The sequence below is a fragment of the Balearica regulorum genome, chromosome 10, assembly GCF_011004875.1.
Source record: "Balearica regulorum gibbericeps isolate bBalReg1 chromosome 10, bBalReg1.pri, whole genome shotgun sequence".
Lineage (NCBI taxonomy): Eukaryota > Metazoa > Chordata > Aves > Gruiformes > Gruidae > Balearica > Balearica regulorum.
The window spans coordinates 21935201-21960871 of NC_046193.1; the positions used below are offsets into that span (position 1 = coordinate 21935201).

Below are 25671 nucleotides of genomic sequence, written 5' to 3' on the forward strand. Positions count from 1 at the left end.
CTTTGCCTGAGGGGGCCGAGTTCCTGCTTCGGCGGTGGAGGAGGCGCAGCAGAAGGAACCGTTCTTGTGGATTTTGCTAGTTGAGGACTGGTTTGTAGCTGGCAGCTCCTCGGGCCGGCTCCCTTTCTCCCATGTTATTTGGCTGCCACATCATCTCCCACCCTCCGCCTGGCCGCCGGCAGAGCCTGAGGGGTGGTTTTGGGGGGAGCTGCCTCCCCTCTGCTCATGCGCCTGGACTGCGGTGGGGCAGGGGGTGGCTGGTGGCACGGGCACCGAGGAGCTCTGTGGCCATCTCAGGGAGGGTGGTGGAGACCATAGTTTCTCCAGGTAAGTCTCCAATCTGAAAGCCAACATCTTCCAAAGCGAGGCAGTTGCCTGAATCCGGTCAGGTTTTCATGGGATACCTAACCTGAAAAGCTCTTCCTCTGCCAAATTTGTGGTCTTCATTGCAGAACATGGAAATACTCTTCCGGAGAAAGATCTCAGTAAGTTCTGATATCAGCAGAACAGTACTGCTGTTCCCAAACGTTCACACCTAGCCTTGCCCTTGGACGCTGCTGGGCAGTAGCTGGTTTTGGCTTGGCTGAAGCTCACCCAGCAAACGTTTAGCACAGAGTCTGGAGAAATTTAGGCAAGATTGCGAAGATTTGGCAAGTCACAATCAGGAGAAGAGAGGATTTTCCATGACATTAACTGTAACAGACACTTCCAGCCCTTCAGGGCTGCAGCGTTAACGTGCAGAGGGCGAACGAGTAGCGTGCCCCGTAATTCTTGTTTGTATGCTACGTAAATGCTGGAGCACAGACTCATGGTTTTCCTGCTGTACGTGCTGGCCAGGACATGACTATGGAGGGAGTATTTGTATCATTAATAATTGCATTTAACTTTGATGACTGATGTTGTGCAGCAGCTACTCTTTATATAACGTAGCAGCAATGCTTATTTGCGTTAAAAGGATTGGAAGAACGATGATGAAACCTGCTGTTGCACCAGAACAGGTAGTACACAGGTCAGCAAGTAAAGGTAAACTTGATGTAAGCTTCATAGTGAGCATTTTCAGCTTTAAAACTCTGTGAAAAAGTAAAGAAAAAAGGCTTTTCTTGCATCCTCTTTGCAAAGCAGAGGGAAGAAAGTAGCACTGCAGTCACAGGCCACCCTAAGCAGCCCTGAGTTCCCTGCATATCTCTGCGAACTGGTGCTATCTCATTTCTGCGTTGGTGCGTCCCGATGGCATTCACCCGGTCCGGTCCAGCACCGCTCCTGCCTCGCAGCCCTCACGCTCCTCGCCGGCCCCAGACTTGGCCGACGTCCAGGAAGCGCTGCGCAGTGCAGGTTTAAACTGCAATCATCAATTAGCTGATAATCACCACTGGTGAAATTATATGTGCTGGTTTTAAGACAGTACAGTGACTAGAAATGTAGCCATTTATCATGAGTATAACGGCCTTTTTATGTGCACAAATTTTTAAACACAATTTCATAAAGAGGCTGCCACAATACGTGATTTACTGGGGCAGTAAAAATAAAGAAATTACCCGAAGAGTATATGATCTCTGCGCATCTAAATCCTTGAAGTTAATAGAAGCCTTGATTAGCTCCAGTGCTTTTAAAACTTTTTCTAATGGCTATTTGTTCCGCATTTCATTTTCTAGAAGGTGGTGATCCTCCCTTATTAGTGCTTTCCTTATTTCACAAGTTACCTGCAAAAATCCTGAATATTCAAAAGCAAAAAGTAACAGAGCCATGGAGAAATTTTAATCTTTGGCAGATGGTGTGGAGTGCTGGTTCAGATTTTCCTCTGGCAGTAAATGGGAAAAGAGCCCACACTACACGGCTGTTAGAAACAGGCCGTGTTTAAAATGAATGGATTAATTGGGCAAGTAATGATGTATAGAACAGCTCTGTGCTAGCACGGGAACACTTGCGAATTTATTGCAAAAATTCAACCAAGCCTTAGCATCTATTTTACGTTCACAGGGGTGATGGGAGAGTATGAGCCGAAAATAGAAGTGCAGTTCCCAGAAACAGTTCCATCTGCAAAAGGAACAACGGTGAAACTGGAGTGCTTTGCCTTGGGGAAGTAAGTTTTGATCCGTTATTATTATTCCTCCAGCTTCTCACTTTCATAGTGCTGTATTGTAGAGTTTGCAAGACTTGCTAATCCTTCACTTTCCGCAGCAGAAGTTCCTTACTGCAAACACTCCTAACGGGTGAGGGACTTGGGGAGCAGGGGCTTTGCTCACCAAAAATATCAACTCACAGAAGAGACAAGATGTAACGTATTTTGTTAAGATGTGTTTGTGCATCTTCTGCTTTGAGGTCTCGTGCAACACTTAAAACACGTCTCTTGTTTCGAGAGTAAGCACTAGCAACACTTCCAACATCAAAATGTGGGACTGGTAGGAAACTGGGGGTGTCGTCACAGCAGAATCCCAAATTCAACTTGATCAAAACAACACTTTTGTAACTTACGGTCTCTCCTGCTTTTAAGGCTGAGTGATACACCATTGGTATACATCCATATACTGATATATAAGCCATAATAAAATTGCTGCAGATCCTACACGGAGTCTTCAGATGGACCACATCCTCCTCATCCTCAAACATGAAATGCTGTTAAGTTGGTCAGACAAGAACTTATCAGGATGACACTCATAGGTTTTTCTACGAGTCTTTACTTTGCTTTATTTTTCTTATTTAGCCCAGTTCCTACCATTAGCTGGAGGAGAGCAGATGGGAAACAGATACCCAGAAAAGCCCGGAGACACAGATCAAGTGGACTTCTTGAAATCCCAAATTTTCAGCAAGAAGATGCTGGACTCTACGAATGTGTAGCTGAAAACGTGAGAGGGAAAAACGTGGCACGAGGACAACTGACATTTTATGGTAAGCCAGACTGCCTGCTTTCAGGGGTTTTTACTGTATCAAGTGCAATATCACAGAATCACACAATGGTAGTAAATGTTTTGTGAGCGCGCTATTTTGGGGGGTATTTTAAAAATTACTTTCCTTTAAAACCAGCACATCTCCAAAAGGGTGTAATTTGAAATAAAACCTGTTCGAATGGTGCATATTAATTGAGAATCAGAGCAGTTGGAACAAAAGCACGTCGCGAGAAGGACATTGGCATGGTAACACGCAGAAAACGCTTGCAAACAGCTCATTTGCCTTCTTGTGGCTGAGAGCGTAAAGCAGGTGTTCTGGTGGAGCAGCGTGGTGGTTACAACTTGGGATTTATTTTATATGTGTTACCCCAGCTTGTGTTAATAAATGTTAATTGCTTATAACCAACGAAGAACTGCTTTCAAGAGGGGTCGCTGGTTGCACAGCCTGGAAAGTTGGGATTTAACCCCATCGGAGCCGGCAGAGTTGTCTTCACCTTTCTGCAGACTTTCTACACCTGCTCTTCTTACACTGAAATCAGAGCCCTTCATCCAGGAGCAATAAAAATGTAAAACTTCAGCTTCATAGGTCTTCTGTGTTAAGTAGAAGATGCATTAGTACCTCTAATCCTGATACAGGTGTCTGCCCATCCCCAAATTTCTACTGGAAACAGGCCCGTCTTGCAAAGCAAATTAAATTCTTCTATGAGATGAACCGAGCTTGCGGGGGGGAAAGTTTTACCTGTCCTGAGTTACTGTGGATTTACCTGCGTAGAGGTGAACGAGAGTCACAGAGAGGGTTTTTGAGGTACAAATGGGCCGTTGCTTTGGTACTTAGTTTCCGTTGGATATTTTTTGGAGGGTTGCAGGTTACATACCCCACACGCACGCGTGCAGAGGCCTCCCCACCATCACAAAAATCTGTGGTTTGTTGCTGCCCTGTTATCATCTTCAGGAGCATGATAGAGTGTTGTTCTTTATCGAACACATGGAAAGAAATTCAGTGTTTTCTCCCCCAAATGCTCCTGAGGGCCCACCTTCTGTCAGCAGGGAAGATTGGGTTGAACTCCAGAGATGAGAAGAATGGTTTTGATTTATAGTAAATTTGCTGCAGAAAGAGTTCAGGAACTAACCCTTCTGGCAAAACTGGATTGAATTTGGCGAGTAATGTAATTTTTGTTAAAAAAAGGCATATATAGGGATGTTTTAAAATTGGAAACATTTCTAAAAGACATTTCATTTAGAAATCAGAACTTTTGGGGCTTCCGTTTCAACTGAACATTTTTCCTTTCAAAATTGAGTAAAATGAGAAAACATTCAAAAGGAGTGAAACAGCAAGAACAAAGTGAAATCTTTTATGTTAAGGAAAGAGTGTGGGGTTGGTTCGAACTGTTTTTTCTTTTTTTAATTAAAAGTTTTGAAGATTTCTTTTTCTGTTCATCAAACAACGCATGTTTCTCCTGATTTTTCCCACGTGGACAGTAAATGAAAAGACTCGTCAGTTGTACGGTTTTGCTCTACCCACGGCCAAACCTGCCTTCCTCGCAAAGCAGCAAATTGAGCCTTTGGTATACGCCCACCGTAATATATATTAAATTATAATCTAATTACTGTAATGAATTTACCAGTCTAGATCCCATTGCTGGAGGACTGCAGATCCTACACAAAAGCTGCCACTGTGGCTAGTGCTGATTTTCACACTCGAGACGGCATTTCAGCAAAGCAGCTCAAGATTTATGGGAAGAGGGGTGTCCTCCTCTCTCTCTGCGATGCCGGGAACTATCTTTACATCCGCTTTTCTCCGTGTGAGCAGAGGAGTTCCTTCTGGAGAGGTGTTAGCCTGCCACCTCTGCTGGTTACTGGTTTTAAAGCTAATTCACTAAAATATCGTCCTTGTTGTCTTGAGGATGATGAGTTACGAGTTTATAAGTATTCAGTTTTCAAAGATAGCTTGTGTTTGGCAGCCATTTAGTACTGAAAACAGATCTCTTGGAAAAAAACTCGCTTTCTGTAAGCCAGGTTCTGGTGTTTCACGTGGCAGCAGAATTTTTTTAGGGAAAGTAACTTACTGTAAACATTATGAATAGTTGAAACCGAAAGTAAGTAATTTTCCTTAATCATTTTTTTCTTTTTAAAGCTGAGAAGTGTTATGTTGTTATTGAAATACAACTGTAGTGTTGGCAGAGCTTTTCAGGTTGCTTTTGGCAGGTCAGGGCTGGCGCCCGGAGAAGGGATCGCTCCGGAGGATGCGATACGGACGTTCGGACGTGCCGCCTGCGCGCGGTGACGTGCTCTGTCACAGCGGGTGCCCTGGAGATCACAATCTGGCTCTGACGGCACGACTCCTTTAAACCCGGTTATCTGCCTCTCTGCATAGTATAAAATAGAAAAAAGAAGAAAAAGAAAATGAAATTTAAATTTGCCTGCTCGCTGTAGATAACCCAGCGTTGCCTCTGTTGTCAGCTGCTTTCAGTGCTCCTGGAAGTTGTCAGGGAAGGTTGACTTTTGCTGTATTTCATTCTTGTATCAATGTTTATTTTTTCCTCTGTTAGCATATCAGTGACACTGAAGTTGTTTGACATTCTCGTTGCAGCAAGAAAGGTTAATTAAACGAGCAAGATCGGTTCTTCCTCCGTTTTCTGCGCTTTGAGCCCCTGCAACAGGCTGTGTTTTATTGCTCTCCAAAAGCATTTGTTCTGAGTGCTGTATGTCCTACTTGATAGATAGACCTACACGATAGAAAACATGTTAATGTTAATGCAATTACAATGACTTATACCTGTTTCCTTGACTATTATAACGCTGAACGACGTATCACTTGTTTTCTTGCCGTAAGTCGCTTGTTCTGCCTGCCGCTCCTCACCAGATACCACGTACCTCAAATTAACTCCTGAGAACTAGGAAATTAAACTGCGAAACCTCCTCTTTCCCACCCTCATTTAGCAGCCACAAACGCACGTTGTGCTGCATTCCTGCAGCTTACTCCCCGCAGACCCCGTGCCTTCGTGAGCCAGGCCCGGTGCGTGCCCCTGGCTGAGGCAGGTGAGGTCCCCGGCGGGAGCCGGCGTCGGCACGGCCGGAGCACGTTGCTGCCACGGCACTGGCTGCGCCGACACCTCTGGTTCGAGCGCTGCTTTTCCTTTGAACTCGGCAGCGAGGGTCTGTGGCGCCGTCAGCTGTGTGTTTTGATCCGCAGCATTTCGGAAGCGCTCCCATTGACCTGATTCTATTTTTAATCTGGCTGCTCATAAATTTTAAATTTTGTAACCCTCCAAGAAGCAAAGATTTATATCCTGAGCAAAAAGCAACGCCGACAATTTTATTTTTTTTTTGGCAGAAGTACAGTAAACAGATTACCTTAGCTTGCTAATTTAAAAAGAAATGGCCTTTTCGTTCATAAAACCAGCATCAAGGAGATGCTTGCTTGTTTTCATCGCAGATGTTGTTTCATTCATGTGAAGTTTCAGTCAGATCTTCCTTTGTCAGACAGTTGCAACCAAAGATTGCAACAGGCCAACAGGCAGATGCAGAAGCGCGATAAACTCATAAGGCGTCGTTGTGGCTGCTTATCCCTGTGCTCAGCGCCTTTGCTGCTTATCCCTGTGCTCAGCGCCTTTCCCATGATGGACGATTGCCTTCTGCCCCTCTACAGCTCTGTACCACCACACCGGGATATTGCTCTCCTGGACTTTTAAAAAATATGAGTGTATTTTTTTTATGCAAAGTGTGAAATGAGATGGTTGTGCTAGTGCTTACTCCTTGGGATCCACTTGAGCGTGCATTTAGACTTTCCTATATTGACCCTGTCCGATGAAACAATGCAACATCTTGGTATCCCCCACCCCAACAACGCGTATAGTCTGAGTAACAGAAAGCAGGAAAAATAGCTGCTGGTCAAGGCGAAACAAATATAAGCCTGGTTCAATGGGGCTGGCGGCGGCTGCTCCACTGCGCAGGCAGGGTGCTGGGGGCTGAGGTGCGGCACCACCTCCAGGAACGTGGGTCCGCCAGAATTATAACCAAAGCCATGCAGTTTGGTGTTGGGTTTCCAGTCAGATCAACGCTGTCTCACTCGGCCTGGAAGAGAAGGAAAGTATCCAAGTACCAAAACGGCTCGGTTTTGGCCAGCATGGATGTGGGTGCTGACTCAGCGTCACCTGTATCACTCTGGGCTCCTCCAGCATCTCTCTCGCCTGAGCTCACCCGCTCCCTGCCCCGCACCCTGCTGGCAAGCCAAGGCGAGGAGGAAAAAATTGCGGTTAAAACGGGTTCTAAAAGTGTCAGCGCGGCAGCATTGGCATTAGCAGAGAGACAGACTTATTTGTAACTAATTACAGTTCTTTGCAGCATTTTATAAGATATTCAGCAGAAGCCACTTAATTGGCTGGACCGCTTTTCAGATTAAATACCTCTCAAATCAAAGTCCCACCAGGAATTTATGCGGCTCCTTAATTTTGCGGTGAAAAGAGTCCCCTTTTCATCAGTGGGCTTGTGTTTTATTTGTGCGAAAGCTACTTTATGCCACTCTATAAAACAACCTCAAACGTAAATCATGTTATGCTCTTCATTATGGTTAGAGGTCTAAAAAGGAAATTTGCATGAGTGAAAATCAGAGAGTTGCATGTCTCTACTCCGTTTAGGCCCCAGATCACACATAATTTGCTGAAAATTCAAAGCCACTTGAAATAAAATGAGTTTCTAGACTGATAAAAATAGAAGAAAATTCCCATGAATAGGACAAATATGTATTATTATTAATTATAATTTACATGCCTCACTACAAAACCCATTGTGCTACCTGTTACGCAGATAAATTACCAATTGATTTTTCACCTTCAAGCCTGTCTATGTTCATTTTATTTAAAGTCCTCAAATCTTTTGTTGTTTCAGAATATTGTACCAATTTAACTCTTGGTTAACCACCACTTAAACACTTGGCAGCAGCCAAATCCATCCTTCCAGAAAGGGGCGGTTGGGCTTGGGAGCAATCCTTGGTGGTTACAGTCACCCTGGGGAAAATCACTACTCCGAGGGAGGATGTCTTGGCTCCTGCCAGTGGAATATGCATTTTCTCAGACTGTAGTGCAGGACGGTGTAAGTCTTTTTTTGAATAATTTGCTGCCTGAGGGAAGTCTTGCATCCAGAACTAGTTTCCGCACAGAGAACAGGCACGTTTCTCCTCCACTTTTCTTTTTCCAAGGGATTGCTGGAAACCTGCTTATAAATCAATTTTTAGGAGATTCAGAAAAAGCGCTGAAATTATTATAATTTTGCCTTGGAAAAATAGCTCTCCAGCTGGAGAAGCAAAACTAGAACTAGGTATGAGAAATGAAGTATGAAGGCTACTCACAGAGCACCCCACATCTTCCTTACTCCCCTGGGTAGCTGCAGCCTAGGGTGTCAGGGATAAAAAATAACAAAATCCCCGAGGACTGGTCCTTACGAACGTGCCTGTAATACCTGCGGTCGTTTGGTGCACGGTATAACTGGGGAAAAAGTCACGTAATGGCGCAGAATAGCTTATGGAACAGGAGGTAAATAAGAGGTAGGGGTAATTCAAGTCACATTTATATCAGCAAGGTTAACTCCTTCAATTTTTCCTCTGTTTCTTTTCCTGTGATACTTAATATTTTAGTCCCAAGCAGAGCTCTCAGGCTGGTTCATTACAGTCCATCTTCTAGAGAGGCAGAAAGGAGACGTCCTGCCCAAGTGGCAGTATCTGGTGAACTTTCCAAAGATCCAGACAAATGGAGATCGTTTAGGTGCAACATTCAAGCAAATTACTTTGGTGGAGGATTTGCACAGCTTTGAGAGTCGCATAGATTTCAGATAGTCCTTAACTGGCAGTAGAGGTCAGGAGGAAGGGCTTAGGAGGAGGAAAGGAAGAGGAAAAGTTGTAACTTGGTCTGGTTTCATGTTCCTGTGATCGTTGGGAAGGATAACAAATTAGGGGCATTCGGGTTTTGTTTACAGAAGCTATTATCCCCATTTGGACCAGGATGACGCGTGCGCTTGTCGGCACACACCTTATACACTGGCTGCATTCTTTATTTTTAATTGCTCGTGTATTTTTCCCATGTGTTTTTCTTCTTATGCTTGGCTTTCTGGTCTTTAGACTTTTCTGATCCTGGGCTCAGTCTCAATCTCCTTAGATACAGTAATGGACAAGTCATTCAGCCTTTCATCTGCCATTAATGATGAATTACACAGCCTGCACTAGGTCATCAGCTGCTATAAATTGGCTTAGGAACACTGAAATCAATATACACCGACCGAGAATTGGATTCCGTATATGTATTAGTACCTCATTTGCTTTAGTCTTTTTGGTTGTTTTGAACGCACAGACGATTGCAAAGTCCTACAGATTTATTTCTGATTTATTTCTCACATTTCTCCCATAATTCTTTGGGTTTGTCACTCATTTCTGATGCTATGCGTCACCACCAACTGCGTCATTTCATTTGCAAATGCCTTTTAGGACATGATCTCTCATCCAGCTTTCCAGTGCCTGCTTTTGCCTTTCAATTTGTTGAGAAGAAGGACAGACTCATTCTGGATTTTTTAAGAGTATATATTTGGGCATACTTTCCTAACCACCTGGTTTAAAATGCCCTACTTTGTGTCGGTGAAGACTGGAAAGTGATCAAAGGTAAACGGGTTTTTTTCTAACTGCTGCCATCATTCTTCTGTTCCCCTGAGTACAAATTCCAGACAGCTCTTGTCACCTAGGAGGGGGATATTTTTCTTTAAAACTGTCCTTATGTAAGAGTCATGCTTATGTTTTTAAGCTTTTTCTTCCACTTTATAGATTTAGCATATGAATTCTTGCAACTCAGATGAATCCTTAATCAGCTTCCATGTAACTTTTTTCTTCGGTACCAGATTTTTCCTCTCCGATGTGTCCAGCCAAGGCCAGTAACACCTAAATAGTTGTAATAGGGCCAGAATATTTCCAAACCCAAACGAATTCCCCTTTGCTTAGCACCACTGAAATGATCCGAAGGACTTTTTCTTGAATACTGCTACCAGACACAAATTAAACCTTGTCATTATCTCAAGTAATGTCACTATATAATGTTGTAGCATGGAGCTGGTTTCATATCCTTATTTGAATTATTTTAATTATCGTGCTTGAAATCTTATGTCACATTACCGTGTCTTGGTATGATCCCCAATGGGTGGCTGTCAGATTTCATTATATTATGGTGACTCATTTGGTGGCTCAAACGTATTTGCTACACGAACCAACCCTTGTGTATTACTCAAGATTAAGTCAAGAGCGTGCCTGCTATTCTCTGAAATGAACCGTTGAAAGGAGAGGTTGACCTAATTAGAAAAGTCTCCCAAAGAGCAGCGGAGAACGAAGCTCCTGTGAAACAAAGGAGTCCTCCGGTTTTCACTGAGATTTATTTTTGACCTATTGTGCTTGTTCCATAGTTTCCTGCTTCATAAATGGCTTTAGGATAGAAAACTTAACCAGTTAAAATAACTGGAGGGGGAAAGCCTTTTGCTGTGCTGGGTGAGAGTTTTCCTTGTTTGAGGAGTCTGCCTGAAATAAGGATAAGTATTGAAATTTCTTTGCTCTTGACATGAGAGTTTTCTTTTTCCGTAGCTTACGTTTACATGTTATAGAGGCCGCCTTACCTCTGATGGGTTTTCTTGCTTTACAGGTCGCTTTCAGTGGTTTTGTCTGAATTTTTTTGTTTTCATGGGGGAAATCAGTAAAACAGTACTGCAAAAAAGGCAGATGGATCTGTGTGGTTTTATAGAACTCCTTTAACAGTATCATAAGACTCTTTTCAAAATTATGAGTTGGATGCTGTTAGAATAGTAAATATGTAAATTCATGAGTAATCTGCAAATGTCCTTGAGCCACTGAACCCGTTGCAGTTGCGCAGGGTGTCTCAGTTTGACGGAATTGTTAAAGTTCTTACTCCAGATGACAGAATTGGTTTTCATCTTCCTACATTTAAAGGCTTTCCCTTTCATATCTCTTTAGATACAGATAATAAACAAGCTTAAAATATTACACGGGCAGGAGGGGCAGTCAAAGAAGTAAACACGGCTTACCTCTCCTTTTCAGCTGCTTTTTTTGCTTCTGCGTTGTCATTACGTTCAGTTTGCCTTTCTGCTTTTTTACAAGTCCCTTGGAGTTAAGCTGCTGTGCAAAATTCTTCAGCTTTCTTCTGTGCTTTGCTGTTTGTAGATGCCGCGAGAAGGGAAGCGTGGTAGGTGCAGGGTTACGCACACGTCTGTCACAGCCTCAACACAGGGTTAAAAGGTGCTCAGCTCTCTGAACGTGTATCTGCATCATGGTAGATGTACCAGTATTTTAGGTATAATCAAACCAACTGTATGTTGAACTTACCACTTTGATATGATATTTCTTAATTTATCCTTTCAGACCTTTCTCTGACCCCTGTCCCGATCTAAAGGAGATGTATAAAGTTGCTACCTGTCTTTGAGTGATCTTAATTTTTTTTTTTTTTCCCCCTGATTACCTGGGAAAAAAAGTATTAACCAGCTTCTTGGAGACCTCTGCTGGTAATACCTTCCTACAAAATCTCTCAGATTTTCTTGTGTCAAAATAGGGCAAATAACCATTAAAAACCTGAAATCGCTCTCTTTTTTAATGGGACTTTCTGAAAAGTATTGTAGATATATGTAGATTGATGGGGTTTGTCAAGGTAACGTACAAAAGTCAGAGGTTTTGTATGGTCTCCAAAAACACATGACAATTTTAGAGAAATTTGATTTGCATGTGGAGTCTGGCTAAACTTAAGCTGTATTTAATATAAGAAACAACAAACTCTGATAAAAATATGTGAAACATAACTAAAAATATAATCTCCTAAGTGTCTGAAAACTGCCAGTTTTCACCAAATTCTACCAAAATGTATTGCCAATATCTGCTTTTGGACTTTCTAGGTTTGTTCAATGTCATTAGTACAATTATGGAGTACAAAGATTTTTCATACACATGGAAGATCTTCCTATGGCAATATTTGTAGATATGGCCCTAACCAAAGACTGAGAATTTGGACCTGAAGTAGGCCTAAGTTACTGGAATAACCTTAATTTCAATGCAAAGGTAGTTCTAAATTACAAGTTTTGTAGTTGGATGCTAAATTTTAGAGCTTTGGGGCCTAAGTTATCTAGATCCTGAAGAAGAAAATGTCTCTATGTGAAGGACCGGGGATCTGGCAACGCCGTTGGTTCCACTGGGGCAGCACGTGAACCGCTGCTTTGCTTTTGCAGAATAATGAGGATTTCTGAAGCTGCTCTTTTTCATTAAGTGTTTTTATTGAAAATAAAATGAAAACGGGTTCTGATCTTGCACGTACCACGTTCAGAAAGCCAAACTGGACTCAAGGGGGCAAAAAAAGAATCTTTGGCAATTATTAAGCATGTTATTAAATCCAACTCTTAAATGTGCTAACAAAGAAAGAAATGGCCGTTGGCTTGCACCTAGAGAGCACGCTGTTAGTTACAGACACGAGGCTTTATTTGTTACTTCTGCATTGCAGCTCAGCCCAACTGGATCCAAAAAATCAGCGACGCACACGCAGCCATAGAGGAAAGCGTCGTCTGGGAATGCCGAGCGAGCGGGAGACCGAAGCCCTCGTACCGCTGGCTGAAGGACGGGGAGCTGCTGCTGCCCCAGGTAGGCACGGCCAGAGCTCCTCGCCGGGCAGGAGGGTCGCAGGCTCGGCGGCTGCTTTCGGGCACTGCCAGCTCTCTCATCTCTGCGCGTGGCGTTACTGCGGGAATGAAAATAGAAAGGACAGCAGTGCTCTGAAATGCCCCCGCGGCACAGGCAGCTCCTCTGTAACGGCTTCGGGAGAGCTGCCGCTAGCAACAAGTTGGACACAGGACACCTCTGCCTTCAGAGGTCCTCCTTGAAATGGAGGATCCACCATGCAAACCTAAGGGTGGAGAGATCCTTGGGAAGAAAACGGAATAGCCAAGTGGGACTATGGAGTCTGTGGCCAGAAAACGATTGCCCCGGATTCCTTTTTGTTTGGTTTTTTTTAATGATGTTCAGGTGACCTTAGTATTTCTGCTGGTCTCTAACAGCATTCCCGTTCCTCTGAGCTGTGTCCCTGCGCAGGTGACCAGGAGCGTGGCCTGCCATTGCCGGGGACACGGAGAGCTCCCTAAAGATGGGTGGTGGGCAGGAGCCGGGGAAAGGCACCCCCCAGCACCCTGACTGCCCAGCCTCTCGCTGGGGGGCATCGCTCAGTCCCAGCATCCCTCCCTTTCAACCACAAACAAAACCAAGTCCCCAACACATTGGTTTCCCAGTAGCTGCCATTTTTTTGCCTTCGCGTATCGTGAAAGAACATGGCAGCCCAGATTTGATCGAACCCCGACAAAGATTGCACAAACATTAAATTTCCACCCTACGGCCAAGTAGAAAGCCAATAGCTATATTACTATTTTTTTACATGGTGAAACTCTGGGGAGGGAGGGAGGGAGGGAATGCTTTGCTGTACTTATTAAAATTGATAACGGGAGCTCCATATCCTTAGGCTGACAAATGATACCCTGATCTTTTGTTCCACACACTAATTTTACTTGCTTCACGCTGGTCACTAGCAGATGGTCTTGTACTTAAATCATGTTAGTGGCTGATATGAAGTAAGGGATCATTAAATTATTAACATCTATATTGTTTTCAGTAAACCACGGAGGATTTTAAGTATTTCTGTCTGTGCTAGCTAAGGTGGCAACCCATCTCACTAACCTTCACTGCCATATATACTCATAATGCCATCGTTTTAAAGAATACGGTTGGCTGTGATATGCCACCATGGAACAAAAATGCATTTTTTTATTCAAGTTTGTCTACTTGAAAGGGATATTAATCTAAATGGTTTGGGTATTAAATCAAAGAGAAGTCAAGGGAAAGTCCTCCAATTTAAATTGCATTTGCCATCTACTGTATTGGTTTTACCATTTAGTATCTAACCTGACATAAATTTAGCTGGCAGACAAATAGATTGGAGCATGCAAATTCTTCCCATTACTGCTACTTTTTTTTTGTGCACCTCGGTATAAAATACAGCCCACAACTGCTGGGTTTCTGTTCCAAGGAGGGATCTCCTTCCTCACTTTTTTATTTGTTTCACTGTTTCCTACAGGGCAGAGTTCAGCTAGAGCAGGGCTCGCTCACGATAACGAACGTCAGCCTGTCGGACGCTGGCATGTATCAGTGCGTAGCAGAAAACAGACACGGCATCATTTTTGCCAGTGCAGAACTGAGTGTCATAGGTAAGTGTACTTTCTTGAATGCTGCAAACCTGCAAAACCAGCAAAGCTGGTTTTTTCCTCAAGTTTCAGCATCTGAAGCAGAAAAGCTACTGAGGATCTTTGATAACTTGTTTTTTAAGTAAGGCATGAAATGAAGACTTCAGAAAGCGGATAGAAAGAGAACAGATTTTTTACATCATCCCATCTTCTCGTGTTCATCCAGTGACTGAGCTTGACCACCTCTTGCTGGTTAGAAACGTGTGATAGAGAAACCCAAGTAATACCCTGGTTCAGAGCATACTAGACAGTAACTGCCCACTTGTGAGCTGCAGAGACTGACTTTCTGGAGGAAATGTTGAAAACCCACCTGTCCGAACAGACCTTTCACCGTGCTAATAGCAATCATAATGCTCACCAAGTAAAACAACTCCTGCCCGCCCTGTTCTGTGTACACCTACTCTGCTTGTCGCAGTTAGCATCAGGAAACGCTCCTCTGAACCAGGGGGTTAAATACCTGACGGGGGGGAGCAAAGGTTACAGAGCCAGGGCAAGAGGCATCAGGCACAAACTGAAACAAAGGAAAAGCCATTTAAATGTCAGAAACGCTAGAACAGGTTGCCCAGAGAGATTGCAGTATCTCCATGCTTGGAGATACTCAGCACCCAACAGGACACGGCCCCGGGCAACCTGCTGTAGCTGCCCCTGCTTGGGCAGGGGTGGGATGGGACCATCTCCAGAGGTCCCTGCCAGCCTTGGCCATCCTGGAGTCTGTACCTCGGCCACAAGCGTTGCTGTTGTATAAGTGTCAGGCCTGGGGACCAGTACATCAGCATAGATATGTAGTTTCGAAGGGTTAAACAGAATTCATGATTACAAAATAGTGGTTTAGTTGTTTCAAAGCGAATGTTCAATAGCATCATTCCTCGCTTTATCCTGAAGAACAAAGCATGAGGTCTTTTCTGATTATGGCATTTTCAATATTGGTCATTTTTTATCAGCAGTGATAGATGCCTGCATAGAAAAAAAATTCATTTGAAAGATTGTCATTGTTGCTGTTCAAGAAAAATACAATAATGCTCAATAAATTAGACTTCACAGTGCTAAGATTTATTGGACGTGTTACTGCGTGAAAGAAATCGAAATAAACCCACTGATGCTTTTCCTGCCTATTCAAAACCCTGGCAAAAATGAGCCTTTGGGAGGAAGGCAGATCCCAGAAGACAGAGGCTTAGCCCATGTTGGGGGGTACCTCCGGTGCCTCCCCGGGCACCCAGGGGCTGACCTTGTGTCTACACAAATGGCAAAGCCCTTGGAGAGCCTGCTCTTCAAAACCTGCCAGATAACTTGTATTGGGCTGACTTCTCACTCGGGTTACACGATCTTCCTTCTGTATATCACGTCAAAAGCACGGGAATGGCGTGCTGCAGATTAATTTCTATGGATTTGTGTTTTCCTTTGCACTAGAGTTTCCAGAGGAGGTCAATATTCTGAGCTCTCACTGAGAAACGTTGGCTTTTAAACAGATCTTTCGGAGTATAAAAATGGTTATTTTAAAAGGTCCTGAAGTTAAGCACTTGAAATGATTAAACACCACTAATAGCAAGTGAGACTTAGAGCAAAATTAAGTGAAAAAGAGAAATGGAAAATTACAGACAGAGCTTTTCTCAGAGTGATTCTTCTGTGTTATTGTTGCCAATTATGTTGCCTGGAGTCTTCATCTAAAAGGGGGATCCTGTTGTGCCGGGCATTGCAAAAATGTATCATAAGATGCGGTCATTGCCTTAAAGAGTTTTCAGGCTAAATGTTTAAAAAAAAATTTAAAAAAAAGAAGGGTGAGCTTAGAGTGAAAAAAAAATAATTAAAATCCTCATTTTACAAACAAGGTGTGAAGAAAATAAATGCATCACCTCTGAAGTGGCGCAGGAAAGCTGTGGTAGTGCTGAGAACTGAGCCCAGAGTCAGGTGACGACGTTTTGAACATCACAGAACAAAACCCTTATTGTGAAACTCCTCTACCTCAGGCAGGACCAAGAAGGGAATAGCAAATGACTTGCAAAAAACCCAGTCTAAACTGCTCATTACAGAGATGGAAATAACTGGATTATACAAAAAAATCTATTATGCCCATAAATTTTGGAGAATCATCTGAGAAATTATTTCCAGAAATGATAGTGTATTAGTTATGATAATATGATATAAATAATAATCCTTCTGGTTCCGAGTGCCTTGGTGGGAAGTTGTCCTTTGATGTTGAAATGTTTTACATAGCCGGTGTTGGTTTTCAGATGGCTCTTTTATAGTCTTTAATAAAATACATGTTTTCCTCTATGCTAAAATGAAGTCAGCCATCTATGATTAGACTGAAAAGTCAAGACAGCTCAGAGATTAGTGAACGCTGATTCATGAAAGTGGAAGACGAGATCTATTCGATCATAAAGCACATCCCATTATCAGTGTAAGGATTATGTTTTATTCAGCTCTTTTGTGGCGGGAATGATATCCAAAAGAATTGAGGTAGACGAGATGCCCTAAGAAAAATGAATTTGCTTTCTGTGTCACACGGCAGGTTTTTGTCTCCCGGCTGCTTCAGGTGAGCTTTAGATCATTTTATGGAGCATCAAGCGGGTGCAATGCACGGTGATCTAAACTCCCACCTCCCGGAGTGCAGCAAGAAAGAAAGTTGAGGAAAATGCTGCGAGCTTGGGGGAATCGGGGATGGGGCAGGAGGCGCAGGGTGCAGGCACACAGCTGCAAAGGGGATGGAGAGGATGCAGAGTTTGCTGCCACCGATCTGTCGGAAAGTAAACTGTCAGCAAAGACATAGTGACAAGGCAGGAGTTGCTCATGAAACCCTTAAGCTGCCTCACCTATTTGCTTTGAGCTTCCTGTATTGAAAAAATTAATTGTCCCACTTGATATAAATAAAACCTTCTGGTCGTCTTTGGGGAGTTCACTACCAGTGTCTGTCCAGAGGCAGCTGCCTCAAAGCTCTGCCTGTCGTCAGGTCCCATGAAATAAATCATTAAAAATCCTTTGAGGCAGGAATCAGAAGCCAATCAATCTCCCCCCGCCCCGGCCTGCCTTACAGCCAGGCTGCAGACTGTCTGCAGGGCTTTGGGGGTTGCTTCGATGAATATCTGCCTGTTTTTCACAAAACAGGAGTGTGCGCCCTGGAGGGATTAAAAAAGATGATTCGAGAATACCTCGTGCCCTGGTACCTACTTAAATCTTGCCTTGTTTTGCTTGGTTCAGGACCTGGCTCTGTTAAGGTCTCCCACCTTTATAGCATTAATATAGAAGACCCGGTTTATGCAACCATTACGACCATAAATAAAAATGTCAACTTTTCTGGAAATATTAACATTTCTGATAATTATACAGGTTCTGTGTTTGTGACAATTTTCCTGGATGCTGTTGCTCTGCACATAGCAATGTTCGAAAAAAACAATGATCGCACTGTTATGACACCAAAAAGGGATTTATACAGTTCACGCAGGCTTAGTTTTTAGGGGTGCTGCCCCGAATAAGATGTGCGTGACACCAGGTTTCTGCTGTCTGCCAAGGTCACTGGTTTCTGAGGTTTGTAGCTGATCGTGCATTTCTAAACAAGTAAAGAGCTGAAAAATTCAGGTTTCTGTTTGCCCCATCCGTACGTGCACATAGTGCATAAAGTCGGATCATTTAGGAATTGCAGGTGAGAGGCAACCCTGGAATATTGTAATGTTCAAAAGAGCCTGACTTTGGTTTTTCCAGAGGGAATTCTGATATATTGTTGCTGTTTGTTGTTTTTTTCTCTTTCAGCCGTCGGTCCAGACTTCTCCACAACACTCTTGAAAAAGTTAACTCTTGTTAAAGTGGGTGGTGAAGTAATCATTGAGTGTAAGCCAAAAGCTTCCCCCAGACCTACTTATTCTTGGAAGAAAGGAAAAGACATCCTAAGAGAAAACGAGAGGTAATGCCTTAAAGTAACCATTTCTTTCATTAGCTTGCTCCAACCCAGGGGCTTTCAGCAATGAAAGCTAAATTTGTCATTAATAGCTTCCCAAAATTGACTTGCAAATAAATGTGAAAACAGCTAGTGTTCGGTCTCAAGGAGCTGGGGGTGATATTTCTATTCCCATTGTGTTCGTCCCAGTCTCTGTGTACTATTAAAGCATCCCTGCCAAGAAGCTGATAAAGATACATTCTAAAAAGCAAATATTTTGCCTCTGCATTGCTCTAAATAGCCATTGTTTTTTAAAAAATTTCCCAGGAGATAAAACCCTCCGCTGCAAATTACACTGCTCTGGTACATTACTCAGTGTCCCGCCAACAGGAACTATTTGGGGTCAGTAATTAATTTGGCAGTGCTAACGCCTGACTTGGAGATGGCTTTTTCAGACTGGCCAAGTCTTTTTTTTTTTTTTTTTCTTTTTAAATTCAGAAGGAGAGCATTAGTAGGAAGTAGGAGCCTACCTTTCGAATTCACATGCATGGTTTTACGGTGATTTGTTGTTGACTGTGTAGAGGTGTGGTTGTGTTACCTGTCCCGCTTGTGCTGTGCCTGAGAACGGGACCCGCAGAGCTGGCCTTGACAGTCCTCCAAAATACCACGAGCCACTTGGATTGATGGGAAAAATCCTGTCCTATTAGTAAAGGTCAAAAAGGCAGGAATTACAGGAAATTGTTGTTTTTAAAAGCTTAAACCTGTTAGAGCTGTTCTTTTATCTTGGAAAGTCTAGTCTTGCTCCATCCAACGGGTCTGCCTGTAATGGACATTGAAATATATACTATGGTGATGTATACAAATATGCGAGAAGCTATAGTTCATTTAGAGCCAGATGAGAAAAATAATAAACAACCTACTTCTGACTGACTTAGCTCCTGTTACCTGGTCTTTACAAAGATATTGTCTATGGACTGTTCGACTTCACCTCTCGGGATGAAAAGAGTTGGGTGATCAATTACTTAGAGCTTCCTCTAGCAGCCAGGGCACAAAGCTGTGCGAGGCCAAAGTTATAATAGACCAAGGTATATTGATTTTTAAGACTGAAATAACTTGTTCTTCTGCTGAAGATTGCGCAAAAGATGGGAAATATTAAGTACTGGAAGTTTTGGAGCGTCAGCCCCGTGAGCTCCCATCCGTCTCCTCATCCCCGCTGCCACAGTCTGTAGCTGAAATGTGCTGGTTTTTCTGACGCTGTTCTCCTAGGCATGGCACGGTTCTTTCTCCTCATTTTAATTTAGTAGCGAGAGAGGAAGCAAGGGCTTAGAAAAGGAAAGAAATGTGAGCAACTGTTTCTTGCTTGGTCACTGCTGTGCAATGCTGACAACAAAGTCATTAATTTTTTTTAGCACTACTCTCTTATCTGCAAACTTACCTAAAAGCTGGATGCTGTAATACAGCAGCAACCCCTGGATCCTGATTTCCCAAGGGAACGTGGCTCATGCACTGGTAGCATAAGGCTGAGAGGCAGCTCGGGTTGCCTGTGGGTTTACTTCCAGATAGCTTTGGAACTGGTTATTTGAACAGGCTGTAGGTGTTTCAGCTGGTTTCCACCAAGGTTAAGAGAGGAAGAGATACACCTCAAAAACAGAAGGTGTCTTCAAAGCTTTGTGAAAATAAGCAGCTGGGGAAGGGAGATGCTATTATTTCTCCTCAGTGAAACCCTGTCACCTAAAGCCACAGTAGACACGAGGGAATCCACAGCAGAGCAGCCCTGAAGGGCGCACACGTCTGTGTAAGTAGTGTAAGGCCATACTGCGTAAGTAGTGTAAGGCTGTACCTACAGCGTTTTCCTGGTTGACTTTCTCCTGAGGCATATAGGCAAGAGGCAAGTATAGTCATAAAAAGTTCCTAAATGGTATATACCTTGCTGTCTGCTGGTCACAGTCCCCATGCCCAGGCAGACCTCAGGCTGGGAGGACAGGCTGTGAGTACAACGCAGTCCTCTGAGCAGCCCGGTGTTGAGCTCAAATGCAAACCACAGCAAGGCTGAGGTGTCAGTGCTCGTGGCAGCGGCTGCCGCGCTCTTCCTGCTCCTGCCAAGCATGCCGCGCCAGAACCGGGAGCCTCCCACCCGGGCACCAAGCCCTGGATGGGAAACCAGACGTGAAATGTGCCCAAGCAGGTGTGAAATTTTCTGCTACTTCAGCCCAGGGGCTTTTCCGCCAGCCAGATCATCCGGTGGGGCCTATCTGGCAAAATGTCTTAATGAACACCGCTCCGTTGACTTGGCAGTTGGATCTGTTTAGTTCTTATACGCAGTTGGTTGTGTCTCCCGTGGGGCCGAAGGTGTTGAATCCTCGCCATCGCCTTTATTAACCATGCCATCCTTGCCGTCTGTACCTGGAGACTGCGGGAAATGCGCAATTAGGAAATTATATTGTCTTATATGATCGTGGCATTGTTCATCAGCACCATGTCTGACGTCACAGGGGTAGGAGAGGCCAAGTGCCTGAGCCTCGGCTTAACATTGCTGTCTTTCTGGTTTCTTCAGTTGCTGAAACATTATCTCCTCCCTGCCGTCCGGGGGGACTGCAGCATTGACTGCAGTCCAGTCCTAGTACCTCCCTATGCCCACACTTATGTGTGGGCTTCAAGCAAGAGCTTTCTTGGCTGTTGAAAAAATCTGTTGAAATATAGGAAGAAAGATGCCAAGAAAAGCTGTTGCTGAAATCTCTTCATCTAGGGCAGAAAACAGAACTTTGAGACAGGTGTGGGAGAAGAAACTTAAATGAAATCTCTGGTTAAACTGATGTTTCAAGTTTGAAAGGCACCTGAACATCTGGATACTTCTCCAAACTGAACTTGATCATGTGAAGGTTAATCAATATAGATGGTCCTTCTAGTTCCAGGTGGAGCTAAAAGCAACATTAATGTGTCAGCCCCTGCTTTGAATTCTGATGTACAGCCTGACAGCTACCATGGCAATCGCTCGAGCATTTCTCCTGGGGCTCGTGTGACTTTTCAGATGGAGTGTAATGTTAGGGACTCCTTGCTGGAGACAGAAATAGCTTGCATCAGATTTTGCTGCTGGGACTCTTGCTCTGGAGGCTACTGCTGTCCAGGAGGCAAAACTAAGTGTGGTGTTCAATGTTTGCCCAGAAGGCAGAGCCTACCATGGAAAAAAAGAGCTTTATTGTTTTAGGTTTCATATTCTTCTTGGAGGCTGAGGTAGTGTGTACTGCACCCCTAATGAATAACCTGCCCTGAAGGTATCTCTTACTGGTGGTTGAGAACTGTGCAACTGTGTTATTAGAAATTCTGCCCTGGGGTACAATTACATTATTGCAGTCATTAAAGGCAGTTCATCTCCATAATAATGGAAATCCTGCCTTGGAGGCCTTACTGAGTCAAAATAATGTTAGTAGCCTGGCTCCAGAAGGTAAATTTTATATAGGAACAGCTATAGCACGGAGAGAGATATATTGCAAATGCTGCTTGGAAGGAGACTATTTCTGTATGGGTAAAGACACTGAGATCAGTTTCTGTCCTTGATCTTCCCTTCACATTTCAGTGCAAAACGGCTGTTACTCTGTGGGAAAGGTCTTCAGTCCTATCAATGCCATAAATCGGCCTCGTTGAGCCACTGTAGAGCAAGAGTAGGTGAGTCTGCTGCCTGCCGCAAGATCTCCCAGCTTCCACACCATCGGGACAGGAGACATGACCAAAATACACCTACCCTCTGGGAAACCCTCACTCGGGGTTGGGGGGTACCTTTTAGATGGGAATGGTCACCCTTAAGCTGTGCAGAGAGATGGTAGTATACAAGTAGGACCCACTTGCCCCAGCACACTCCTCAGGCAGATGTCATTTTACCCCGTCATTCCAGAAGCCACCAACCACTGAGAGCTCAAGGTGGAGGTGGTGTCTTCTGCAAAACTGCGGTGTGTCTTTGGGACATGTCAGATGAGAAAGATTGGAGTTCAGAACATTCTTCACTTACCATTTGGGTCTCTTATATTCATATTTCCAGATCTGTTTAACCTCCAATCTCTTTATTCTGACTCAACAGCAGGAGAAAGATGTTGAAGAGCTGGGATCAAATTGCAAAGGTTTTCTCTTCTCCTGTCCCAACTACATCAGTGTGACTCAGAAGGGATGCTGGACTTGAGTCTGTGAGCTTGGGATGGAGAGCGTTAGTGCCCAGGTGCCCAAGGAGGCTGGCGTTCAAAACCAGGCAAAAACTCCTCAAGTGCGGAGGGCACAGACTGTAGAGCCAGGACTTACGGTTTTGATTTAAGTCTCAGTGGCACTTTGGTCTTACAATCTTACATATTCATCCTCCTGGTTTTACGAAATAATGTAGTCAAATGTCAAGTGAGTTTTTGGATATAAAATGCATAGTATCTGTGGCGTTGTATGCATAGGATATAGGCATCATACAGGCATTATATAGAGACATGGTCTTCTGCATGTGAAAGATGCAGAAAATCATCCATGTGAAAGATGATTTGAACTGCACCTGTACTTTGCTCCAAAGCTGTCTCAGAAACCAAATCAATCATTTCTAGGTGTCAGTGGGAGTTACAGAGGTAGAGGGTGATTTTACGTGAGATTTACCAATATAAACCAGAAATCCATAGTTACCCACAAATCTGGAAAAACTTCCATTACTTGACTGTATAACACTGAAGTGAATGGAAGCAAGTCCTTAACGCAGAGGCTTTCCATTCCACTCCTGAACTCCTAAAGCCAAGCATCCTCCAGTCCGCAGTATTTCCCATTCGTGACAATTATTTCCTGGCATTACCTTGTACATATTATTCCTTGGCAGGAGTAGGAGGGGAAGTCACAGCAGTCAGATTGTTCTTGCAGGATTTTGTTAATCCTCTCATAATAATTCAATTAGATCTAATGCCACAATATTAGATAAATTCGTTACTGAGACTAGTGCTTTAAAACCTTTATTTTCAGGTGATCTTATCGCAGAAACCTTTCAATTTCTTCATAATTACGGCGTGGCTCCCACGGAGAACTGCGCTCGGTTGCAAGTGTGAGCGGTTCATTCTCGCAGTGGTGGAAATCAGAAGTCACTGTAGTTGCCGGCTTGTTCGTTCGGCTGTCCTGGGTGCAGGAGGGAGCATCAGGCTGTGCATGATTAGAGAAAATTCCTGGAGCTATGCAGAGTGCTGCCAGCTGAAATTAAAATAAACCTCTGTCACAGCTGCTCCCACGCTCCAAACTGTTGGAGGAATGTCCTGCAACGGAACTGTAATTCTCTTTGAACTATAGATCAGGAAGCATTTTTAAAATACTTTAAACTAGTTAATTTAAACCAGTTAATTTTAAACCAATTAAATCTTCCTTAATTTTCATATGGTTTTCCATAGCCCATGAAAAAACGATGTTACAGTCCAACAAACATCCAAGGGCTTGGAGTGGGGAGCGCTGGGGTTTAACATACCCGGGACTGGTCCTGGGAGCTGCACCCACAAACTGGGGCTTTTTGTTATTCGACTGCACGGATTGAACTATCTCTTAAAAACTTACCGCCAAAAGCCATTTTGTCAGAGTATCTTAAGAAAATTTCTCACGGAATTGGTCAAGGAATATATTTTGCTGTTGGCATGGAATGATTTTGCTGGAGTAGCATCGGAAGGGGTTGTTAGGCGCTGCTTTGTAGTGCAAGATTTGCCTCACTTTCCTTGCAAGTCTCTCCTGTTTTCTCAGTGCTTGTTTTGGACTTACAGAAATGCCTCTTAATTTACATGCCGTAATGGTAATAGTTGCATTTATTTATTTCTGACAGAGTGTTTTATTTTAGATGCCAGTCTGTCACTTCCCAGAGGTGAAGCTGTAGCGCTGTGTGGGTCAAGAGGAGACAAGGGAGGGAGGGAGACACCGTGTTTGAAAGTCTTGGTCCACCATGGTTTCCTAACTGCGCTCATTCTCCCTTCCTCCCCAGCTCCAGGCAGTGACGACTGCGTGCAGGAAAACCAAAATAGCGTATATTTAGGGAAATACCATATTTCTGCCAGTCTTGTGGTTTGTTACCAGCCACCCGCCGATATGTTGATGAGCCAGAGCACGGGGCCAGGCTGTGGTACTGCAGCGAGGAGGGGAGCGGGGCTGGCAGTGCTATCTCATGCACTTGGGAAGAGCTCGCACGCGTCAAAATCTAATGTGTAGTCCCTTGAAATAGTGAATGTTTAAAATACGTACACAATGGTCTTCACTCCTAATATTCTCCCAAAGCTACTGGAAGTCACATTTACCCTGCTACCAGACATGTACTCTGTCCAGGACAGAAAAATAACTGTACTTTTAAGCCCCAAAACAAATTGCTTTTCTGCTGTTCTTGTTCTTGAAAAGCCCTTACATCATTAGAGCTGTTTCTTTTCTATGACTATACAGTGCATGCATTGTTTATACAATTTAATTGTAAGGAAGGAAATTCATAAAAAACAAATGATGTTCTGTGCTGGTAGCAAAGAATATGAAAGCATCCAATTAAAGAGCCACTCAGTATGACTTGTATAATAGCAACATCTGTTATCTTAATTAAACAAGTTTCTGTATAAAGGGACCCACATAGTGCACTTTGTTAGAGAAGGATCTGACCTAGATACTCCAGGCACGCTCACTATCTTCATGGAAATTTTCCCAGTTGGTCCCATTATCTTGCAGTCTTGACAAGCTTCGTGATATACGAGCGCGCTCTTGCACGCACAAAGCCATACTGCTTAAAGCAGGAGGATTTTTATTTTTTCTTTAGCTGAAAGCCAATAAAAGTGCAGAGAAGCGGCATATAGTGGCATTTACGCATTGAGTTCAGTCACAGCAGCATTTGGAAGTGTAAAGAGTGCCCAGCTAACTCAGACATTGTCAAATAATGTTCAGGAGAGAGAACTGCACTTCCAAAAAGTGCTCACAATTCGTTTTCAAAACTGGCTGATGTGCTTCAGGATTTAAAGTAATTTAGGTCCAGATTTTTCCAGGTAATTCATTGCTGCTCTCCACCGTAGCATAGAGTCACAGGTGATCTAGAAGGGTAAGTTCAGCTTTGAAAGTCTCAGTGCCCTGGTAACTTCTGAAAAGATGATGAGGACTTGAGACTGGGAAGGAGCAGCGGGAGTCCGATGAGGACCTGGGGCTTTGTACCCATCCATGAACAAAAACCCCACCAGAGCCACCCCGAAATCCCAGCCTCGTCAGAAGAAGATGCGGTCTGGTGCTCGGGGCCACGGGGAGATCAGGAGCCCCATGCTCGGGGTGGTAGGACACCAGGCAGCTGTAGCCGAAAAGCCTCCTGGATATGTTAATGCCCAGCTGTGCCTGCAGGCTTATTAATATGGGCAGAGAATGTTAATTTGTTTGTAAAGAAGAACACAGCCCCACGCAGCCGCTGCCAGCTGCTTCAGAGAGGAAGCTGAAGTCCTGCCTGGGAGACGCCAAGCTTCTCCGTCCTGTCCTCGGTGCCCGGCCGGCACGACGTCGGCGGGAGTCACGGGGTAAAGCCCAGAGCAGCAGCCTCTGCTCGTGTTTTTTGTTGTCTTCTACACTTCAAAACTGTTCAAGAAAGACTTTTCTCTCCGGAAGAGGTTAGCCATG

General features: G+C 43.9%; 1 protein-coding gene across 2 annotated transcripts in view; it reads left to right on the forward strand.

The window, feature by feature from the left end:
• LOC104636362 (contactin-4) overlaps positions 1-25671 on the forward strand; it is a 337483-nt gene that overhangs the window by 259742 nt on the left and 52070 nt on the right. For both annotated transcript variants that reach the window (XM_075762486.1, XM_075762485.1), the window contains exons 8-12: positions 1978-2080; positions 2702-2886; positions 12410-12546; positions 14027-14156; positions 17937-18087. In XM_075762486.1, the coding sequence (XP_075618601.1) occupies positions 1978-2080; positions 2702-2886; positions 12410-12546; positions 14027-14156; positions 17937-18087 (706 nt within the window). The remainder of the gene's footprint in view (positions 1-1977; positions 2081-2701; positions 2887-12409; positions 12547-14026; positions 14157-17936; positions 18088-25671) is intronic.